General features: G+C 40.5%; 1 protein-coding gene across 13 annotated transcripts in view; it reads left to right on the forward strand.

The window, feature by feature from the left end:
* Nucleotides 1–22,552, forward strand: part of neo1a (neogenin 1a) — a 169,201-nt gene that overhangs the window by 117,596 nt on the left and 29,053 nt on the right. For 12 of the 13 annotated variants that reach the window (XM_075465941.1, XM_075465986.1, XM_075466020.1 and 9 more), the window contains exons 8-12: nt 12,415–12,649; nt 14,442–14,596; nt 17,000–17,148; nt 18,793–18,931; nt 20,198–20,247. In XM_075465941.1, coding sequence (XP_075322056.1) covers nt 12,415–12,649; nt 14,442–14,596; nt 17,000–17,148; nt 18,793–18,931; nt 20,198–20,247 — 728 coding nt within the window. The remainder of the gene's footprint in view (nt 1–12,414; nt 12,650–14,441; nt 14,597–16,999; nt 17,149–18,792; nt 18,932–20,197; nt 20,248–22,552) is intronic. The other variant, XM_075465994.1, reaches the window with a different exon arrangement.

A 22,552-nucleotide genomic window follows, 5' to 3' on the forward strand; every position in this document is an offset into this window, starting at 1 on the left:
CTAATATTCATTAGTGGCCATAATCTTTGCATCTTGACGCTGCCAGCTGCAGTTTAATGTTGCTCCAATGATGAATCCCACTTGTAGGTGTTTGGAATGGAAAAAGGGTCAGCTGCCAGCTGTTAACATATGTGTAACATTCCGGTGGTTATTTATAGTGCTCTAAGCACTGTATCAGTATAATTGGCTTTGAACCCTGTAGATGACGACGAGTTTAGTGTGCATAAATTTAATCAAACTTTTTTTTGTGTGTGTGTGTGTGTGTGGAAACCTTTTAAGACTCCGAAGTTTGAATCGGAGGTCAAAAAAAGGACTTCAGATTGCAAGCTGGTCCAATTTTCCTGAACATTCCACTGAAATGTGCAACATGGGTCAAGTAGTTGCAAACAGATGTGGGTAAATAGACGCTTAAATGCCAAAAATGGAACCTAATTGTCCATTGTCATGCAATCCAAGTAACTGCCTCCTAATGTCTCTTCTTGTAGAGGTGGAACATTTTGGCTTGTCGTCTTCTTGAATTGATAGATTTTTGTGAAGCTGTTACCATAGATAAATGCAGGAAAAGGTCTCATCCTGGCAAAAGTAAAGTAGATGGTCATAAATGCTTAATTTACATTTTTTTGGGTTTTGTTTTTATGTCGCTCTTTTTTTATTTACCTTACCTTACTGCATTAGATCCAGCTGACACTCACGATGGATAGATAACGTTCCTGGTCCAAGCATGAAATGTTCTCACCAAGTGTGTGATTCAACACGTGCTGATGTTTTATCTAATTCCTGGCAGACTGGCCCATCCTTTCCTCACTCAGCTAAAAATACATCCACTAATGGGCGTAATGATGATTCCCTGCTGTCAGGTTTTATATTTGCTGTCCACATGGAGACCTTATTGTCATAACGATGCCGAGGGAAGTTAGTCAGCTGCAGAGAATGCTATTTCAAGGATTATCATCACATGCCCTCTACGGACAACGTACAGCAACAATGAGGCCTTTTCCAGGCACATGATTATATGAACATGATAACCTTAGTAGGTTGCAATTACAGCTTGGAAGGGAAATGGGTCACATTTTTCGCCATTGAAGTTGTATATGCCTAGACAAAGCAGTTGTTTATATGTTTGTGGACTTTCCATAGACTATACAAAGACTTGGGCTGTGAAGTTTAATAAGGTTGTGCGCTAAAATGCTAACTTAGGATACAAAGGAAGGCATATATTTTGTTTATTGAACCGGATAGCAGTTCATATGGCATTTACACAAAAAAAAGCAGTTTATTTTAGTATTTTGTGTTTTCACTTACATAATCAAAATACAAGTCCACATGTTTGCTTGAGATTTCTTAATAGATGCCCACTTGTGAAAAATGCCACATTCAAGCACCTAAAGAGGCTCAACATACTTTCTAAAATGCGGATCGATTTGCATTTAAAGAGAAAAGTAAATGCACGCAACTGTTTTTATGTTTGCATAAATTCAAGGTTGCACTTTCATTTGCATGTGAATACTTAGTTTTGCTTCTTCCACATGTGGTGCTGGCTTCAGTACAGAGGTACCCCTCTTTGTTAGTTTGGCTGTCCCTCTGTCCTTCCTGTTTTCTTCTCCTTTTGCATAGCTTACATGTAAACCAGGTGTGACTAGAAAATATTGTTTGCCCAGTCTTCTGTTTTTAATAGCCAAACCTAATAATGTTTTAACATTTTGTCTCTGTGTTGTCAAACCAAGAGCCAGAGCCCAAAAGCTTGTCGAGATGTTCTCTGAGCTTTCACAATGTTTTAACCAAAAACTGTTGCAAGTGAATTTCATAGAGGTGATTAAAGGAGGAAATTATCCCGAAAAAAATCATTTAATAACATCAGACGCTGCTTGATGCTGTGCCACGTGAATTTTGCATTCCCTGTCCTGCAGGCTCATATTACTAGCTCTGATTCGGCTGGTTTTCATGTTTAAAGAAAGATGAGACACATTTCTGATGCAAATGTGTTTATTGAAGCTTTTCTTAAATTGAAAGCTTAAACAGGCAAGCAGTCCTGTTTAATCCCATCCCGTCTTTTGTCTCCTTCACCTTCCATTTCTTTCTTCTCTCTTTCTACCTACATCACTTCTCTGTTTCCCTCATCCCCTTCGTCATCGGACTGTGCCACCATTAGTCTCGGATCCACCTATTTTGACCCGTGGCAGCAAACAGAAGCGTCTTGTTCTCCACTCTGGTCAGATGTAGCGTAACCTGCACTGAGAGATGGAGATGCCTCAGCTCTGCCTGAGTGCTCACTGTGACCCCTGGTGTTCCCCTCCGTCCATCACGCTGTGTGCCTATGAGTACACTGACATGTGTGCTGTCCCCAAAGCTAGATAAAGGAGCAGGCACAGGATGACGGTGGCACACAAAATGTTACTTGATTAGTAAATTAAAATGAAAGTCTTTTACCCGAGGCTTACGAACTGAATCTTTCTGTAAATGATGCATTTGTAGATTATTTGGAACTGCTGCTAACATCCAAAAGTTGTAAAACCAGCGAATTCTGGTGTTAACTTTCCAGGCTCAGTTCAAAGCTAATAACTTTGAACTTACCTGGAGGCAAAAAAAATGTAACTTTGATAACTGAATTTCAAACTGTGGTTTTCAAGAACTAGTTAAAGGCTCCAACACCTACATTTAGTAAGATAAAAATAGAAATAAATCTTAAACAAGATATAAACCTGAAAGAAAACCCCAAAAAGAAAATGCATGGACTTTAAAATAAACACAACCTGCAAAGAGTTTGTAGACAGAGGCAAGTCTTTCGACACGCTGAACATCAAAAAGAAATAAGTCTACAAACTCTTCCACCTTATGCTCATCCAAACTTTAAGAGAGATTATTTCTTCATTTTCCCAACTGGTATGCACAGCAAATTTGTAACACAAACAGACGCTCAAATATTGAAACTGTATTGCTTTAACACAAAGGAGTAATCCTTTCCTGATGGGCTCTTTATACGCATGAGAGACATAGCCCATTGGAGTGGATATGTGCAGGCATGCTAGCTAGAGGTTTTTTGTAGAAATATATCTTGAAGGCAATGCTGTACTGTGGCTTTTTGTTCTTCTAACGCAGAACATAAATTTTGATAGAAGTACAAATGAAGACGTAAAAGTTAAAGAGGGATGTTCTCCCTTTCCCTGAACTGCTGTCGGTGTAGTGTGCTGCTAGCTAGTGTTGAGGAAAGAAATCATTGAACGAAATCATGATTAAGCATCAAAGAAAGAGTTTCATTTGACAGATCATTTAAAAAGAATCTCCCAAACACATTTGTAGCAGACAAGCTGCAGAAGATGGTTCCTTCCACTACATCAAAGCACCACCCTTATTCCCTGTTCAAATCAAGACGTGAGAATAGGCTGCTAAAAGATCCCTCCTTCCTGATAGACTCAGCGCTGAATAAAAGCTCAGGCCTTCTTTGGGGAATCCAGTGGGCTCTATTATCTGCGAGCAGGGTCACAGTCGGGCCAGCAGGAGCCAACCTGCAACGTTGTGAGCCTGCGAATGTGTCAGCACGGTGCAGAGCTGCGCACCGTGTTTGGCATCGTAAGTGCTACTCGAACAGCAGGACTTTGTGTGGTCATTTTCTGGTTAAAAATGTACTGTCCTGGTGGAATATGGATGCATGTACACCAAATACCTGAAAGTATTTTAGTGGCTGACACAATAAGAGTTCTGGGCCTTTTTTGTTTTGAATCATATGAATAGATGCTTTCACTGAGTTATTCAACCTGTATGAAGCAACATTGTAAGATTGTACAGGGCTAAGTATCTGATGCACTTTTTCTAATCCAGTTGTAGTTTCACCACAGCCGACCCATATCACAGACTAGTAAAGACTATTAAAGTCCGATTCTCTTTGCTGCATCCTTAAGAGTTACTCCTCCCATCCTTCTTTTAATTCATGAAGTTTTCCTCTGAGGTCGACAAAAGGACATAAAGAAAGAAGAAATCCCAGCATAAGCCTGTCAATTGGCCACTTATTTCGAGTGGCATTTCCTCTTCCTTTTTCTCTTCCTATGAATTACTTTTCAAACTCTCCTTCAACACAAGAGCCAATAACCTTCCAGCTGACACCTATAAAAACTCATGGTGTCTATTTTTTTTTTTTTATATATATAAAGATTTGTATTATTCAGTAAGGCAGACCTGGAAGTTTTGTTCAGTGAACACTTGCAGAGCTCTATAGAGAATGTGCTTGCAACATTTGCAGTCAAACAGGGATATTCTGGCACTTTTTTTTTTTCCAAGTTCCCCTCAGAAACTATATTACACTAGCACCATGCTGCATCCCTGACTGAATGCCAATCAGAGTGGAGATTGGCGTGGTTACTGTATGTTAGACTTGAGAAATATTGATTCAACTTAATTCTTTCAAGGTTGTCATGCCAAAAGTTTTCATTTATGCATTTTAAAAAATATCACTAAAACAGTTTATGATAATTTGAATCCAAATGGTGTGATTCAGCTTAAACAGACATAAGAAGCCCGAAAGGGGAAACTAGTCTGTAGCTGCCACTGAACATAAGCTAATAAAGTGGAACCAGAGAACTAAAATTGCCTCTATAAAAGTAATTTTGAGTCCTGTTCACATTAGAAAATGTCAGTAAACACCAAAATGTAGCTCTTCTGCACTAGCTAGAATTGACATGCAACACGTGTAACTGCTGCTTCTATTACACACTGCAGTTACTATCATAATGAGTACCTTATCTTAACTCGCAGTCTTGAGAATGATTTGCTCTTGGTGGGATAGGGTTGATTAAACAAATATGATGATGTTGTTTTATGTCGAACATTGTAGCTTTCATGAAAGTTGTCATGAAAGTTGGTGAATGTTAATTATATGTAAATGTGAACATATTCCACTAAATTCTGCCTCAGAGCAAAATATATTAGAATTCAAAATTGGAGATAAAACCTTAACAAGTGCAGACAGTTTCCTAACTGAAACATGTACACAAAATTATCAACGTGCACCCCAAGTTTGGGCTATTGATAGGAGAATGTATTGCTCAACAGCATGCTGTGGGAATCTGATCAGAACTATTGTTGCCTAAATCGATTGTGTAGATCTGCAAGCAGACAAAATTGCTGTTTTACGGGCGGTGATGTAAGAGCTTTTGCTGTTGTTCGGTCTCTCAGGAATGGCATGTGCGTGTTTACAAGGTTGAGGCTCTCACAGCATGGGCTGCATGGACTTTTCTATGGGTTGCATTCACTCAACCATGGTGAAAGCTTTGCCTCATTTATAAACGTCTGTCACCTAAATGTTAACTGCAAAATGTTATGGGTGCCTGTTTTGCTCTGGAAAGAGGAAATAAAGCATTACAATAGTCTGAGGCATCTGCGTATATGATCTGTATTTTGAAGGTCAGCGTTGCTATGAAATGCAGCTTTGCTCCGGAAAGTGTACATATATGTGAGAGGTCTGTTTTTTCTTCGGTCTACTTCAAACACCTCGCTGACGTCTGCCCATATTTGCAATATAACCCAAACCACCTCCAACACACACTAATCCAGGATGCCAATCTGATGTTTTTGGACATGGACTGTCCTCTGGGTGAAGTTGTTGGAAGAGGCAAATGGCACAAAAACATCACTTTCCCTTCACACCCTTTCCTTAGCTGCAGGCAGCTGACCCCTGTGAGTGCGGCGCCCAAAGCTGGAGCTTTTGTTTTTCCTGTTATCACCCATCCCCCTTGCTAAACTTGAGCCTCCCAGTTTCCATGAACTAAAAGAAGAATAGTGACTAGGATCACAGTTGGTTATGAACACCTCGCTGCATGTGAGCGTAGCAACATGGCCGCCTCTCGGTAAGTCTAACCCAGGGAGGCCACTTTATTGGTGTCTGATTAACAAGACTGTTTGTTATCGAGTCTCCAAAGGGGGGGGGGGGGTTGAAGCTGTTTTCACTTCTGCAAACATCCTATTTGACCTTTTTAGACCTTTCTCAGTTGTTCAGCTCCACTCACTTTATCCACGAAACGTTGATGCTGCATGTATACACACATGCACACTGTCACACAAAGCTTTCTTGGAAATCAATTACTTCATTCCACGTTTGCTCTGTTCCCCCAGTAAAGGTTGAATTGTGTTTGTGAACCTCCAAGGTAATAAGATACAAAGGCTGCAAACGGAAAGCTTGATTCCTGTCCTGTGCATTGGTGTTGAAATGCTCTGGAGATGTGCAGCATCACTGGCAGTTTTGATGTGCTTGAAAGGCGAGCCCAGGAGGCCTTGCTCCCTTTTCTCAGCCAGCATGTGGAGCATTTGATGCATATGATGCAGATTTGAAATGTGGAAGGGAGAGGGTTAGTGAGTGTTTCACTGGGCATCTTCATTTGCATATAGAGTCTGGGCAAGCAGATGTTGGTTTCTTGTTTGTGCGTGTTTCTATAAGTGTGTGTTGCAGCAAGGTTTTCAAGGGAGCAAGGCAATCACACCCAAATTAACTCACCAGTGGCTCCGGGATCAAAGGGGGTACACGTGTTTGATGGTGAAGGGATGATGTATGTACACATCGAATGATTAATTATTGATGAGCCCAACCCCATTCAATTACAGTCCTCATTTCCAAAGAGGGGTGTTTATTTTGTCCCTGTGTTGGGATACGTAGGTCTTCTGGGTTTTTCTGTCTCTGTAGGCAGTCTCAGTCACCAGAGGAAATGTTGACATTTTGCTTTATAAAGACCATGGAAAATGTGTTGTCACGACACTGTCAGCCAAAAGAACCGAGGGGGCTCCCCCACGTCATCATCTTAACGCTTCATGAAAAATATGCAGTGTTTTCACAGGCTGGATTTGACACCAAATCCCAACAAGCAGTTTTGTGACTTTAACCCAAGCAAAGGTTTGGTGCGAAATAAAGTAAAATGCAAAAACAAAGTGCAAAGCAATGCTCTGGAGCAGCAGTTAAACTTGACTCTTCCAGATGAGCTCTTCAGGCTGGGTCCACCACCATTCCTCTGACTTCCAAATGTGGGCTTGCTTGCTGGTTAATAGGGCACATATTTGTGCACTGAGTTGCTGTCGGGTGTTCAGTTTATGACATTTTGCACATTCCCACACACTAACTTCCCCTGCTTAGTGTTATTTCGTGGACCCATGGGAAAGAGTGACACTTTTTTTAGAAATGAAAACCAAATTGCAAGAGAGTAAATAGCTCAAAGTGAAACAGAAATATCATCAACCCATCCAAAACATACACCATGCACATACCCTCTACTTCTTTATGTAGGTTTGAAAATGTTGATTCTGGGTTAAAAAAAAGCTAGATAAATGTCAAATTGAACAAACTGTGCCGTTTCAGAGGAAAAGGGGAGTAATGGGACTAGTTGGTAAGCAAGAAAAGGTTTTAGTTACCTGATAAAGAAACCATCCTGGAAAATACAAAATCTTCCCTCCTACTAAAGCATTTAGTATCTCCACGCGGCATCCAGGAGTCCCGTGGACCTTTTCAGATTGGTCCCCTCATGTCACACTTTGTCTCCAGTGTTGCAGGAGGCATAATTACATCTGTTACCTACTTCAAACCTTTTCGAACAACATTTAAGATCTGAGCTCAGTTTTTGTCGGGCTACAAACTTTGTTTCGCCAAAGCTTGCAGGATTATCTGCTGAGAGTCCAGTTTTTCATTGTTTAGTACATGGCCACAGTAGACCTGACCTCAAAGTTGTTTCTTTCTGTTTGGTTGACTTTGATGTGTCCAATCGGGTTCCTCATCAGCTGAAGGATTGTTCCAGTAAAACATGTCAGCCACTTAAGGGTGAAGAAAAGATTATTACAATGCCATTAATCTATTTCAATTAATAAAAGCTCATTTAAGTACTGTAACAGACTTCTTTTTTTTTTTTTTTTTTTTTTATCACTAACATGCACGAAAAGGTAATGGGGAGGAATGCAGAAACGAGGCTGTTTCTGTGTCTGGAGAATAACTGTGACACACAAAGACTTTTTCCTCCTATGTTATGTCAGTGAGTCAGAGCACCTTGTCAGTTTAAGCTTTTGTGAGATTCAAGTTGCACTTTAATCTTGACTGTTTCTGATTACCACAGCAACAGGGAATGTGTGCAGTTACTGATACACTCCACCCTTCAGCAATCTGATACTTAATCTCTGTCAGCTTCCCCCTTAGCAGCGATAAGGTGTCTGGATACAAAACAGAGTGCTGCAAAGGTCCCATGACAAAGATAACAACTGTCTCTCGAATGGAATGAGCTGGGGTTTGATTATTTTACTCTTTGTTAGTGCTGGTCTCACGTTTTCATAATTGGCTTCTATTTATTGTTTCATTGCTGGTAAACCAAGAAGATTGTTACAAAAATGTTTATTTCCTATTGCTGTCAACAAGGCAAGGGGAAAAGAAAAGCTGTACAGGGGCGGGTGTACAGAAACAAAGCAAAACATGCCTGGTCAGAGTTTACAGCAGTTGCTGTAAAAAGGTACCTTCTACGACGTCTTATGAACTCACAGGAATAATTCAAGTGCTCTACAGTTAATTTACATTTTAATGAAAGAACATCTTTTTTTCCTCTTATCTTTGTTCGAAAGGAATCTAAAATTTCACTGTAATCCCCTTCAAGCCTAGAGAAGTGCCGTTCAGTTTTGCAGTCATGCAGCTTTCGCATGTTTGCATAGAATTATGACGAAGGCTGACAGTTTCATGTGATTTATTTTGGTATTTATGCCTATTTGAAAGTGGCAGTGAGGATGCAGACAGCAAATGTAGGCGAGAAAGGGGTGTGTGTGACAAGCAGCTACTGCCTGACAGCTTTAATTGACCGTCTTTTTGTGCCGGCTTTCTGAGCACTCTGTGTAGGCTGTGCTTTGCTTTTTGAGTATATTGCACTTTCTTGGTCTGTTCACGCCCCTTTTCTCTGGCAGATAAAAGTACTGAAACAGTAATGGACCATTAGCATTGTGCTACATCTGTCTCTTAACGCTTCCATCATTACCAAACCGCATTAGACGTGGAAACCAGTCCTGAGAAAATGCATTTAGCCTGGCACAGGTTGCTGAATTCCCTCTGAAAAGGTTATCTGTAGTTGCAGTGCTGTGGGTGCTTCTGGCAGATATCTGCATTCTGTAGATTTATACTCTTGGTAGAGGTTTGTCCTGAGCCAGAGAGGTAGGCTCTCTTATCAGTGGTCTCAGAACACATGATGAAAACACCACTTGGCGTAACTTTGCAACTGCATTCAGAGAGATTAGCAACAGCGTTAGCAACAGATAAAAGCAACGAAGGTCTGATCAGAATTTTAACACCGACAGTCCTTTTCTTCCGTCATGTATTAAGATGTATGCTCTGCTATGCGTGCCTTTGTCCCAGCTGTTTTGTGTACCCAGATTTAGTATGCAGATCTAGAGTAACCTCCCTCGTTAAGTCTTAATGCCAGTAATTCATTACCTCTGGCACAGAGACTAATGACACTATTAATCAGCTATGAATAGAGCTCTGCAACGGCAGTGGGAGGCTGACACCTCCTTACTGTAACAATCCTAGGCGTGCATGTACAAGACAGATTGTCAGAGGGACATTGAAAACTGCCCAGCGTGTCAATTACCTACAACTGACAAGGTGTATGATGATGAGAACCACTTGTAATGATGCTATTTGCCCTGCTTTTTCTGTCCCACAGTGAACATCTCACTGCAGTGCCTTTGTCTGACTTGACACTGATTTCAGGATTATTTTCACTGAAGTGAGCTGCTTCATATTGCTGAAATTATATTGAATGAAATTTGTCATTTCGACCTCATACGAAAGCTTAGAATACAACTTTAAATCTACCTTAAATCTGGATGACTTGGAAGATGCTGTCACCGTCAAAATGCTCAATTCCTTCAGTTCACATAAAGAGGAAACCATGTGCTGTGGGTGTGTGTGGCGTTGGCCACAGATTGCAAATCTGAGAGCATGGAATGTAAACTGAAAGTATAGATGACGATCATCACAAAGAAACTAATTTGGCACAAGTGGGATGCTGCCCAACTTTATAGTTTAGTAGTTTTAAACTCTTTTCTAATTTAAACTTTTGGACACACATTTCTAAAAAGTGTCATTCATTCCCAACTTAGTGTCAGCCAAGTTTCCGGTTGTACTTATGAGCTGGACCACAGCTCGCCGTCGTCAAGGAGGGTCCTTCTGGTTATTGAGAAAAAGGGGAGATATCTTATGCATTTCAACCTTCCAGTGGTTTTCATTACTTTGTAACTGAAGCTATGGCACAGTTGGCATGCACGGAGGATGTCTTAATTATGAATTGAATTATTTTCCTTTTGCAAAACAATTTTTACAGACCCGTAGAGTTAATAGAAACCTTGCCTCAAGCACATTTATGCAACCTGAATTTTATTGGTAGTCAACATCTACTCTGGATTTTGTCTTTATTTTATCTTGTTTTCATGCTAAATGTAATATTGAATAATGAATATATTTAAATAAATTAGCTGATAATGATTCATTATTCACAGTCTCTGGTCCCTCTCAGAAGCTGTCCAGTTTTAGGGAGGATTTTATCTTGAAAACACGGCAGAAGTGGTAAAGCTAACCTTTCAGTGAATTCTCCCTTAAGTAGAGCTGTGTATGAAATATGTGTCTGGATCGAATTCTCCCATTTTGTTAATGCAGGAAGCACTTCCATGTCTACAAACAGGCTTCAAGCTTTTGTTTATTCTGGGAACTTGGTTCGAGTGCGTATGTATTGCTTTCTAAATGAGGATAATTATTCAGCATCTGGTAATCATCTGGTAATTTAAGCTGCAGTCAGAAGGTATTAGGATGATAATGCATTTTGCATTGTTGTTGGCTCTTTTCCAGCAAGCTGGATTTGAAATGAAACGGTGGCTCTGAGGCTTGAGTGCTGACTTTCAGCTCGAAGGTTGTTTGAGGTCGTCGTTATCCTCAGGCATAATTGATGAAGAGTAATAGGCTGCTTGTTTTATTTCTCCCATATTTGGACATTATCCATATCGCAGAGATAAGACAACCAATGTTTCAGACAAATGAATGAAACATATGTATAGTTATAGTTATAATATAGAGCCAGATATTTTGTATTATTTACTTTCTGCTTGCTTTTTGTTTGTTTTTTTCAAATTGGGAAACAGCTGTTGTGATTCCTGCCTCGTCTAATATAGATGTCAACAGCCTGAAAGTGCTGCCTCTGCATCATTATCTTTGTTTTTATTTCACATGCAAGGTGTCTGCACGCAAAGCCAGTCCAACTGTAAATGTGCAGAGGGTGGCTTGCACATACAGACCACATAACCTGACTAAAACTAAAGCTCCTGCATTGATCTTCTCAGTAACTATGTACAGCAACTGTGTGCGAAATAGATTCTTTCATATTGGTCCAATCACAGAAGCAAGTGAAATCTGAGAATTTGGCAGGTAAACAAAACTTGAAAGCTGTATTTGCAGTGTATGCGATGACAGACGAATATGCCAACAGCTGCTTTGCATTTTATGACTTGTACTCTGGTGATAAATGCACAGTTTGACCCGTAGACGAGCCGCGCTCCTTGAATTTATTTCGGCTTTTCCCTCCAGTTAATTTCCCTAACTTTCAAACAAAATGGAAATGTCATACAGACTGACATTTTTTCCATATGGCTTTGTTTCGCTCACTTGCCAGGCAAGTGGAAAGTAGATCGCACTGACTGACCACAGGTTGTTCTTCCAAAAACAAGGAGAGCAAAAGGGGAAAAAAAAAAAAAACAGTTCTGTGGCTAGGCTGTGGAATGCGACGGTAAAAGTGTTTAAACACCATCATCTGGTGCCTTGACAGTAAATAGACTTCAGATTCAATGTCTTGCGGGGAGGGTTTTGTTATTCGTGATTTGTGTGACTGTCTCGCATAAAATGTGACGGTTTTCTTGTTTGCATTCAAGAGGCTACAAGGTCACTTTGTCCCTGTCAAAACAAAGTCTACCTCTGTTTGCCGCTGAATGTTGCTCCAGTTTTTAAGTTAGTGGAAATGTCACAAAACATACAAGCCAATCATTTTAACTCACAAATGTGATTGGCTTGAAGGGCGTTTATCTTCAAGTTAAATGTATGATGATGTTTTGCTCCCACTACCTTGGCATTAGAGAGCTGTGTGTAGATCTGCATGTTTAGTCCCCTTTGTATTGTGCTTTTGTGAGTGCAGTAGAAGTGTTTTATTTCTGTGGTTCCTTGTCACACCAAGTCCTTTTTGTTATGTTGTTATTTTGTTTTTTCTTCTTTTTTTGTTTCCTTCCTTTCTTTCGTTTCACTGTCATTTCCATTTCACCTCCTCTCCTCAACCTGTCCATTTGGATGCAACTCTTTTCTCGACCCTCCCTCCCACCACTGCTGCTGCTGCCCCTTCCTCCCCCTTATCTCCCTGTCCTCTTCCCAACCCAAAGACGTAGCCCTACCCTCCTTCCCTCCCCCTTCACTGACTCCTAACACTACTGACCATGTAACACCAGGCTCCGGAGGTGTAGGCAGTCCGGCAGGGCCCGCTCCCTCTGCCCCCAGAGATGTCGTGGCATCGCTGGTCTCCACCCGCTTCATCAAGCTGACCTGGCGCCAACCGGCTGAGCCGCATGGAGACGAGTTAACCTACTCTGTTTTTTACAGCCAGGAAGGCAACAGCAGGTTAGGCACACAGTATGCTTTTGGGTACTAATGTATGTATTACTGCCAGCATGAGCAGGGTCCTAAGATGCATATTAGTCTTCAAAGACTCTCCAAGCACTCTGAGAATATTTAATTAAAGCAGTTAAAGCACTTATAGCACTTGGCATTTATGAGAAAACAAAACTTTCTCAAAGGATTTCTTTCGAGCACAAACAAAAACTCAGCTCTAATGCTGTAATTTTATTTTTGTCAAGTGGCTTTGGTGATAAATTCTCCCCACTGACGTGAGTTGAGGACTTACTGCATTTGACTGAGAAGATGATTTAAGAAGCAGAAAGGATTTTCCACAAGTTCTCCGTTTTATTTTTTCCTTGCAAAATAGCTTCAAGGAATTTTCCGAGAAGGCCTGACCCAGTAGTTTCTAACTCTATTCTACAGCAAGGGATGAAAATGCAAATGTTATTGTACTGTATATGTAAAAGCAGCGATTGGACTAACACTGTGCAGACAAAACAGACATTCATCTCAAAAATAAAGCCAAACAAGTGAGACTGCAGCTGCTCCAATGTAAAGTTCAGTGTCTTGTCTGTTTTCAGTTAGAGTGTATTGGTTTTCTTTCCATCTATCTCCTGTGGGATCAACAAAACAAGCTATTTAAATGTTTCAATGTGCTGTTTTTTAATACACCTTTTTTTAATTTACAGAAACTTGGGGAAAAAAATCAATAAGTTATGGAAATAAAGTGCATCTTTATCTCTACATCTTTAACTCGTATGCTAGTCCAACAGTCCAGCAACACGCATATAGATAACAGTCAGTGCATCTTAGCTTGTGGTGTTCATTATTTTATCAAAAAAAACATCCGGCAATTTGAAAATGATTAATATAAAAAAACAAACACCCACTTAGGCTTTTTGAGGCTTTTCTTATTTCTCTGATTTGCGCCGTCCTGCACTTTGACCCGGAAATCGATCTAAAAATAATCTTGAAGCATTTTTCAACTACTATGAATCATCTTTAGGAGAGATAAGACGGAAGAAAGGAGGCGCATCCTTTGTGGAAGACTTTTTATGTGGAAAGTAAATAAATGCTTCGTCACCCACACTAATAATGCTGATTTGATGGAGACAATTAATGGCTCCAAAGCAACAATGGCTCATTTTGCCTGTGGCCTCAGCTGCTCTCTATTTCCTTCCTCGTTCTCATCCAATTGCATCCCAACTGGGACAAAGATATGAAGAGAGAAATTTAAGATGTACAAATTCTGAAAATGAGAGGAGGGGAAGAACCGGTGAGTTGAAAAAGGCTCTGCTCCAAACTGTACCTACATGATACAACCCACGTTCATCAAGAGAATAAAAACAATAAAAGCCAGTTCAAAAGTTCACATAGATCACAAACATAGATCTTAATCAGAAAACGTTTATATAAATAATTGATGATTGTAGTGTCATATTTGCTCTTTATCAGCCTGGGACACTGATTTGCCTGAAACCATATAATTGCCTGCATAACCCTGCTGTTCAGGTGCCTCACTCGTTGACACGTGTGTGGATGTTTGTATTTATTTTTATTCTGTTTAATACTTCTATTCAATAAACTCACATATTATATCAGCTCCTAATACATAATCCTCTTAATTAATTTTTTAACATGGCCGTTGTGCCAAAAACCTTAACCCAGCAATTATAACACTAAACATTATTTAAGAAGTAATTCCAACCAGTCTAAATTCAACAAACATTTGTAGCGCATAAATGGCATTTAAATAATTGAATATGTTTTGCTTGTTTGTCTGTGTCCACATCAGGGAGCGGGTAGTAAATACCAGCCGTCCAGGGGAGATGCAAGTCACCATCCAGAACCTCATGCCAGACACCAAATATCGCTTTAGGGTCGTGGCACACAACAGCAACGGGCAGGGCGAGAGCTCTGCAGCGCTCAAAGTGGCCACCCAGGCTGAAGGTAACACGCACACAGTTCATTTATGTGTTCTCAGTAAACAGCACACATCAACATGAAGACGATCTCCAGCCAGCTTGTTGGAAACGTCCTCACACGGGCACACTGAGGCAAACGGGACGCAGTCAAAAAGATAAATAAACACTCACGCAAACAAATATTCCCTCTCATACAGCACACGCTCGCTTCAAACAGACACCTCATCTCCGCTCCCCATACAGGCACACACAGAGGAGGCTGTGCAGGGCTGCGTGCTGATGCAGACCACCCAACAGCAGCCCAGAGAAAATGAGAAAATACCTTTTCCTCCTCTGAGCCACTTTTTGTTTACTCCTCAACATTTACTATAAGCCTTCTGTGTGTTTTGCTTCCAACCATACCTACCTGAGTGAGGAACGGTGAAAATGAGTATTCCAGACTTTCCTTATCCAGTCTTGACAGAGGTGCCACGGAGGCTCATTAAGATGTTTTGACTGGAGGACATATGTGAATTACTTTGGGGAAAAGAGACAAAGTGGCTTTCTTTTTCTTGTTTTGGATGTGTAAGCCTTCCAGTGGCTGCTGCTCCAAATCCCTCAGTTTCACCTATATTTCAGAGTGCTGTGAAGGGGATTCCCCAGCACAGTGTCAGACTGTGGACATCCCTCTCCTCCTGGCTGAGCCACAGCTCTGTCACTGTCGCTTTGTAGGTCAGTCGCTGTTTTTCTACCTGTGTCCTTGGTTTGAGGGCAGACGGATCCCCCCCACACACACACTCACACACACACAAATGCACAAACTACACTCCAATCCTTGCCAGCAGGAGCTGAGCCACCCATGGGGATAGCTGTGAGGGCGGGCTGTACTTGTGCAGTATGTCTTTGTTGTGTGTGTGTACTTTTAGTGTAAGGACATGCTATGAGTTGGAGCTTAAACTGTTGACCTGCATCTGAGTGCCAGGCATGTGCACACAATGCTGCCCTGTATCACTTCTCCACAGAGACTGGCTTAATATGCTTGTGTGTATACACACACACAGGCACACACACAGCATCCAAGCACATTGACAAATGTGAGCTTCTTTCTTCTGACAGGAACACCTGCAGCTAAAGGTTACAAGGTACCTTCAGGACAGTTATACTGTATGTGTGCCTGATGGCAAGTGCTTCACCGTCAGAGTCATTGTTTTTTACTTTAAATCCAATATGCTGCCGTGCAAATTATACCTGCAACAAGGAAAATGACTCTATATATCAGACTAAACTGATTATTGTGTATGGGCCCTGTCTGCTCTCTCTTCTCATAGGTTATGAAGTGGTCAGATATGAACTTAAATGCTGTTTATAACATGTTAAGGTTTTCATTTGGGAACTTTCATCAGATATAACTTAAAAAAAATCAATCCTAAGTAAAACTACAGCAGCGCGAGGTTTGAAGTCAGACCTCTTATTCTGCCAGTCTCTGTTTATCTTGAAAATAAAACAACACCGTACGAATTTGAGCATGAATTGTTTGATTTTGAGCTCTTCAAGACGAAAAGAAATGACAAATAAATTGTTGTCAGTTATGACTCCAAAAGAGGTGGCCCTGTTGTAGATGATCTGGGACAAAATACTGGCACAGTTTGTAAAACAAATAAACCACAGTAGATGTAGGTAAATTGTCCAATTTAAAAGGTGCATTTCGACCAAAAGCAACCAGAACATAAATGGCCCTTGTCTTGGAGCTTAAGGACTACTTCAGCTCTGGGTCTGCTGCATTTCCATGAAGCTCTTAGGTACGGGGTATATTAGGCAAATAAAGTCATTTGAGGTGAATTGCTTCTCTGTGACACTCTGCACGCTGCTCACGCAGCAGCTTACCAAGCAAATCACAAAGTACACCTCAGTTCCATCCACAAGTTGTTTGTGTTTATTTTTGTGGCTCAGAATGTACCCACTGTGAAACAATCAGAGATTAATTTCTTACTGTTCAGGTTCACTAAGTTGCCTTAAAGCCATTGTATTACACACCTTGTCTAATTCTCGACGAATACGATGCAAGACAATGAACTGGCTTCCTCACTGAATAGAAGTTAGAGGCAAGGAGTGTACGAATGCAAGATGGATAGTGATTTTATTTTTTTTTTGTTGAAGTACATTCTGTTTTTTGTTTTTTTTTAATCACATTAACAAGAACATCATCATAATTAGGATGAACCTTCCTCTTTGGGTGTCAAGAGAAATACAGAGGACTGAGCTCCATGAACAATGCGGTTTTGAAACGGTCAAGGAACATGTTTTAAGCAGCACTCAGAAGGAAACGCTTAACTGAGTGACTTTCTCCAAATATGAAAGAAAATGTTGACCATGTGGTTCATGATTTGAGAAGAAAAAAAGTCAAGTTTGATGACTTCCTAATCTCCTGTTTTATACATTTCTTTTCCAGTACAAGTGCCAGGCCCGGCTCCGAACCTGCAGGCGGTGTCGAAAACACCGACCTCTGCCTCGCTCAGCTGGGACAAACCTGTCACTGGCAACGGAGAGATCCTCACCTACAAGCTGTACTACACAGACAAAAGCGCCGATAACGAACAGGTAGGATATACTCTTCACACAGCAGAAATATTCAACAAATCCCTAAAGACTATTTTGATCTGAATCTATTACATTGAAAAGTTTTCTGATACATCTTTGCTTCGATAGGAGTCAGTAGTTCCTGAATGAAAAAGTGTCGTTTTGTACTTTCGAGTAATCTGACTCTTATTAACCATCAGACATATCTTATTTAAATCTTATCTCTAAATTACATCACAAACTGCTGAAGATTTAAAAAGACCTGTCAAATTCGACATAATAATCAGATGAACGGCTGTTGGGATGGGCCAAACAGAGAGATTAAATGGATGTGAAGTGAAAGCAAATTATCCAGAGAAAGGCAGTCAACAGAGGAATCGAGCTTTGAGGTAAAATTTTTTGAATAGAGGTGATTGATAGATGATTCCAACTCAGCCATCAGATTTTTAATATTTCTGGCTTCACAGTGTTTTCCATACCCAGACTTTGATCAGAAACATGCAGTCTGTGTGTCATTACTCACACTTTCATCAGTAAAACACTGTTTGTAGTTGATGCTTGATTTGTGCAGGGTTACGATAAATGTATCTGCGATGAGGTAAGTACTTGAGGATCATTTGACAAACCTCCTTGCGTTCATTTTTCTTTGGATTCTTACTAAATCATCAAAATAAGAAGCATTTGTTGTAGTAAGAGAGACATGCAAGCAGACGTGATTCACTCAGTTCTTCTCTGCAGGACTAACTCTATCCTTAGAGTGGAATATAGCTGCTTAGATACTGAGTCCAGCCCCAGCAGTAGCATTGTGCAAGCCATTGAGGCATTAAAAAGCCTTTAATATGATAATGGCTGAAACGTCAGCCAGTGCACTGAGTAATGATGCCTCAGATCCCTGGAGAAGAGAGCCAGTGATGAGGTGCAGGAGGCAGTAGATGAAGAGAGGTGAGAAAAGGGATAGAAGAGGTGAATGAAACAGATGAAGTTGGAAAGATGCAGTGCTGAAAGGACATGAAATATTTAAGGGCAAAGGGGAGTCATGTCTTGCATGCTCATGGGTGATGTGATCACAGGTGATCATCTGACCTGAGGTCAGAGTTTGGGATTGGACTGCTGTGGAAGCAAGATTAGATTTTCTAAAAAGTCTCTGTATTTTTTTACTAAAAAATGTCACAAGCACGGAGCTGAATGCAAATAGGCCTGAAGTAATTGGGAGTGTGGCAGCGTGCCCAATTTGTAAAGCAAAAAAGTCCTCATCACAGAAGGCATGATTTGCGTCTCGGCGGAAGATGACATTTTGACAAGCGAGTTACAAACAGAAATGTTGCTGTGATTAACTGATGAAAGAATCACATTCTGCCGCATGTTAGCATTGACGGTGTCTTATTTGTGTTCTCATCTTAAAGTCTGCATTCATCAGGGTGCTGTCAGGAGTGGAATGCTGTGAAAATATGTGTTTATTTTTTAGTGGAGGTGATCGTTAAAGGAGCTTCAGCTTCACACAAGCTTCAGAACATCCTTCACACCTTTACACACTGAGTTGTCAGTGAATACTGTTCACTGTTTTTCGGACTTTTATTGGTGGAGTCACACAACAGTTCAACAGGATTAAAAAAAATAAATAAATAAAATTTTTCAAAGTGACTCACAGATTCTGTGTTGTTTCAGGATGTTGACATAGATGTTCAGTCCTACACTATGACTGAGCTGAAGAAGAACACGGAGTACAGCTTCCGTGTGGTGGCCATCAACAAGCACGGTCCAGGTGTCTCCACTGAGGACATTGTCGTCCGCACCTTGTCTGACGGTCAGTTGATTAATAATATGGAAATCTACCGAAGCATCTTGTGATGTATTTTGTGTGTCGTTGAAAACGAACATAACATGTGATGTTATTCCGGGGAAGAGAGTTCACACTAACCGAGACAGTTGCAATATAATTGTGACCTAACTTCACCTTCTGTTAGTAACTTACTTTGAAATACATGGAAATAATCATGCAAAATGAGAGCTGTTCTTTTTTGTAACTTTGCCCTAATTTCCCTGCAGTGTTGCCCACGGCTGAATTTACATGTCACAGAGATAAATACAACAACATTTTTTACATTACTTAAAAGCCTCACATGCGGGCAGTCGCTAGCTCTTAAAGTAGCACTTAAAACAGAAATCAGCATCAGGCAACTAGCAATACACTCTCCTAGTTTAAGTTGGATTCAATAAACAACAGTAGAGAAACAGAAATCAGTCCTATTTATTTTGTTTGTCCTCAATCCATACTCAATTGAAGAAAGAATAATGCATTAAGATATGCTTCTCCATCTGCCAATCTGAGTTCATACCCACACACAATGAAGGCAGATATGTCTGGTTGTTCATGTTATGATTGACCACTGTTCTCGTTCGGCCTGCCATAAAGAGGGTGATGGAATACTCTGCTAGTTTTTTGGTTCTTGAGCTTTGTATGTTTAGGATTATGATGTTTCTCAGTTCTTTTATGTGTGTATTTTTATTTCTGCTGACCTGAGCGGGTGCCATTTTGGACAGGACACTCCTGGTCTCTTTTTTTTTTTCCTGATTAGATATAATTGATCAGGAATGTAATTAATTACTAAATATTAAAAATATGATTTCTTAAGATTAGAGGAAAAAAAGTGAATAAACTCCCACAGATTCAATGATCTTTCAATTGTTGATCGTTTTAATTGGGATTTAGCTTTGGTTGAAGGTGACTGATGATTTAATTGACTAACTACAGATTAAGATGACTAATGTCTCTTAACTGATTCATTTGCTATTCTTTTCTCCATTTGTCAACAAAGCGATGGGCCTTTAAAATACACCATAAGTATTTTCCAAGAAGCCAAAGTGAAGATATCAAATTGCCTGTTTAGTCCAATGAACAGACTATTATTACGCAAGGGAAAGAAGAGGGGGGAAAAAACAGATCATACAGGCTTGAATTAGAAAACATTTGGCATTTTTTTCCCTTGAGAATAATTTTCCTACACCCTAAGATTTTTGTGAATTTCTTAATGTTTTTTTCCAGTGAATTAATCGTCTGTTTTCTCTACAGTTCCAAGCGCTGCTCCTCAAAACCTCACTCTGGAAGTGCAGAACTCGAAGGTAAGTGTAAGTTGAAGGAGCTAAAAACTACCTCTCAGATGCTGCACAGGCAACAATTGTTAAACACAAACGCACCTAAAATGCGTGTTTCCGGTGCGTTTGGTGTTTAACATATGTAGCTGCCTTAACGCATCCACGCCGACTCGCTCATATACACACAGACACACAAACAGCTTTACAGATTTGTAGCCTGCAGGTCTGAGGCTGTATTTGCTCCATGTGATTAGCTGCATCAGAGGCCTTTAGCCCCAGCTGGTTAAGAGGGTGTGTGAACCCTCATTGATCTTCTCATCGGCAGCAGACTCGCCTGTCAGAAGGTTTTATCCTGTATCAGTCCAGCTCTGTAGTAGAATGTGGCGTAAAAGCCAATAGCTTAAACTTAAATGGACAAAGGGAGATATGGGCCAGCTAAATTTTTCCCTGTGGTCAGAATGATCGGGTCATTCACATCTCAACACAAGTGTTGATGTCCAGTTGCTTCATTTTGAGACATTTATTCAAAGGAGAAGGTTCAACAGACGGTTTGCTTTTCACCCTAATTCATTTTACAAAGATATCTGGATGTCTTTTGACTTAAAAATGATAAAGCTAGTAGTTAAGCTGGTCCTTGATTAAATACTTTGCAACCCTGCTAACAGAAACGTCACCCTACTGGTTGGCAAGTTTATAGGTGACAGAATGAATAGATTTACTTGTTTTAGTGTGTGACGTCTTTTATCAAGATTGGATTTCCTGTTGTCTCTCACCTCTTTTAAGTCTCGTTGTTAAATCTGATTGATAACAAACATACTATAGTTCTTGTGTGAAACTTTTGATTAAATAAGGCTGCTGAGGTGGCTGCTGGCCTCACAACAAGCTTGTGATTAAAACAGGAAGCGAGCCTCTACCTCTCATCATTTTAGCCTTTTGATCTTCAAACAGAGAGCTGTAGGCCCATATATTGCATATCTAAACAAGAGTGAGGGATTAAATTTTAAAAAAGATGTTTCTCACTCCTGACATCCGAGACAGCAAGTGCAAAAAAAACAAAAAAATGGGGAAAACCTCAGGGTGCATGGATTGACTACAGAAACAGCAGCCAGCACTTTTAGCCCTTCGCTGGTCGATGCAAAGCCTAAGTGAGGGGAAAAAACCTGACAGACAATCCTATCACACTCTCCCAGCTTGAGTACAGACCGGCCACCCCTGCTGAGGGATACTCGGCTCAGATTTGTGGTGAGAAAACACTTGTGCTAATTTTAAGAGGGAGCACTCTGAAATAGGACTCTGGGGGAAAAAAAACAAAACAGTTTAAAACACTGAAACAAACCAGCAGCATCCTTCATTTCTAAATATTAATAGAATTATTTGTGTCGTTATTTCCTTTGTAGACACTGTGTTTAATTTATAGCCATTAAGTCAATAAGTCCTGAACAAGTATGTAAATACAAAGCATATATGCAATTAGCTGTTCAGTATTCCAAGCCAAATTGAAAGAGGGGGAAAAAAGCTAATTAACATGCATTTAATTTTCAATCCCCTCTTTAGGTCTTGTCAGGCAGAGCCTCTCATATTTTACCTGCAAGGCAACCTGCAAATCATGTTTTTGTAATCTGATTTCGTCCCCCTTTTTCTCTTTCCTTTTGGCATCTGCCTTCTCACCTTCCCCAGTGATTTTCAAAGTCAATTAAACGGGTTTTCATGATTAGGGAAAAGACAGGAGAAAAGCAACACACACAACAAGTTGGGGCATATAGTTTAATAAGAAAAATGGAAATAATGGAACACACTTAACCCAATTTTAATTTGTGCAATTCCCTCGGCTCAGCAGGGGAGGAGCTCGTGTGAGCCCTGTACATGTATTCAGGCTTTTGTGCATCAGTGTGACAGTGAGGAAGCGTTAATTAACTCTTCTCCCACACTGAGCTACCCCCCACCTATCTCTTTAAACACACACAGAAACGCAGACGCCTTTTCCACACAACACTGCAACCTGCAAGCAAAAGCCTCAAATTAATCTCTCTGCCTTCGTATCTCTGCAGGCTTAACCTGAACAGAAACACACATGAGCACACCTCACTCCTTCTGTTCTTTGTGTTTATTTCCTCCTAATGCATCAATTTGCTGTCATGCACTGAGGGATGTTTGTTTGTTTTCTGTGAGCCACTCCTGTTTGCACCCGTCAGGAGGAGGTGGGACAAAATAGTGAACCTGTAGAGTCAAGTTAACACAAAGGCTCACTCTGCCAGAGTGTGTGCGACTGTGTGTTGCTACCTGCTAGAACATGAGGTCACCTCTACAGCTGCAGGCACACATGTGCTAAATA

The sequence above is a fragment of the Odontesthes bonariensis genome, chromosome 1, assembly GCF_027942865.1.
Source record: "Odontesthes bonariensis isolate fOdoBon6 chromosome 1, fOdoBon6.hap1, whole genome shotgun sequence".
Lineage (NCBI taxonomy): Eukaryota > Metazoa > Chordata > Actinopteri > Atheriniformes > Atherinopsidae > Odontesthes > Odontesthes bonariensis.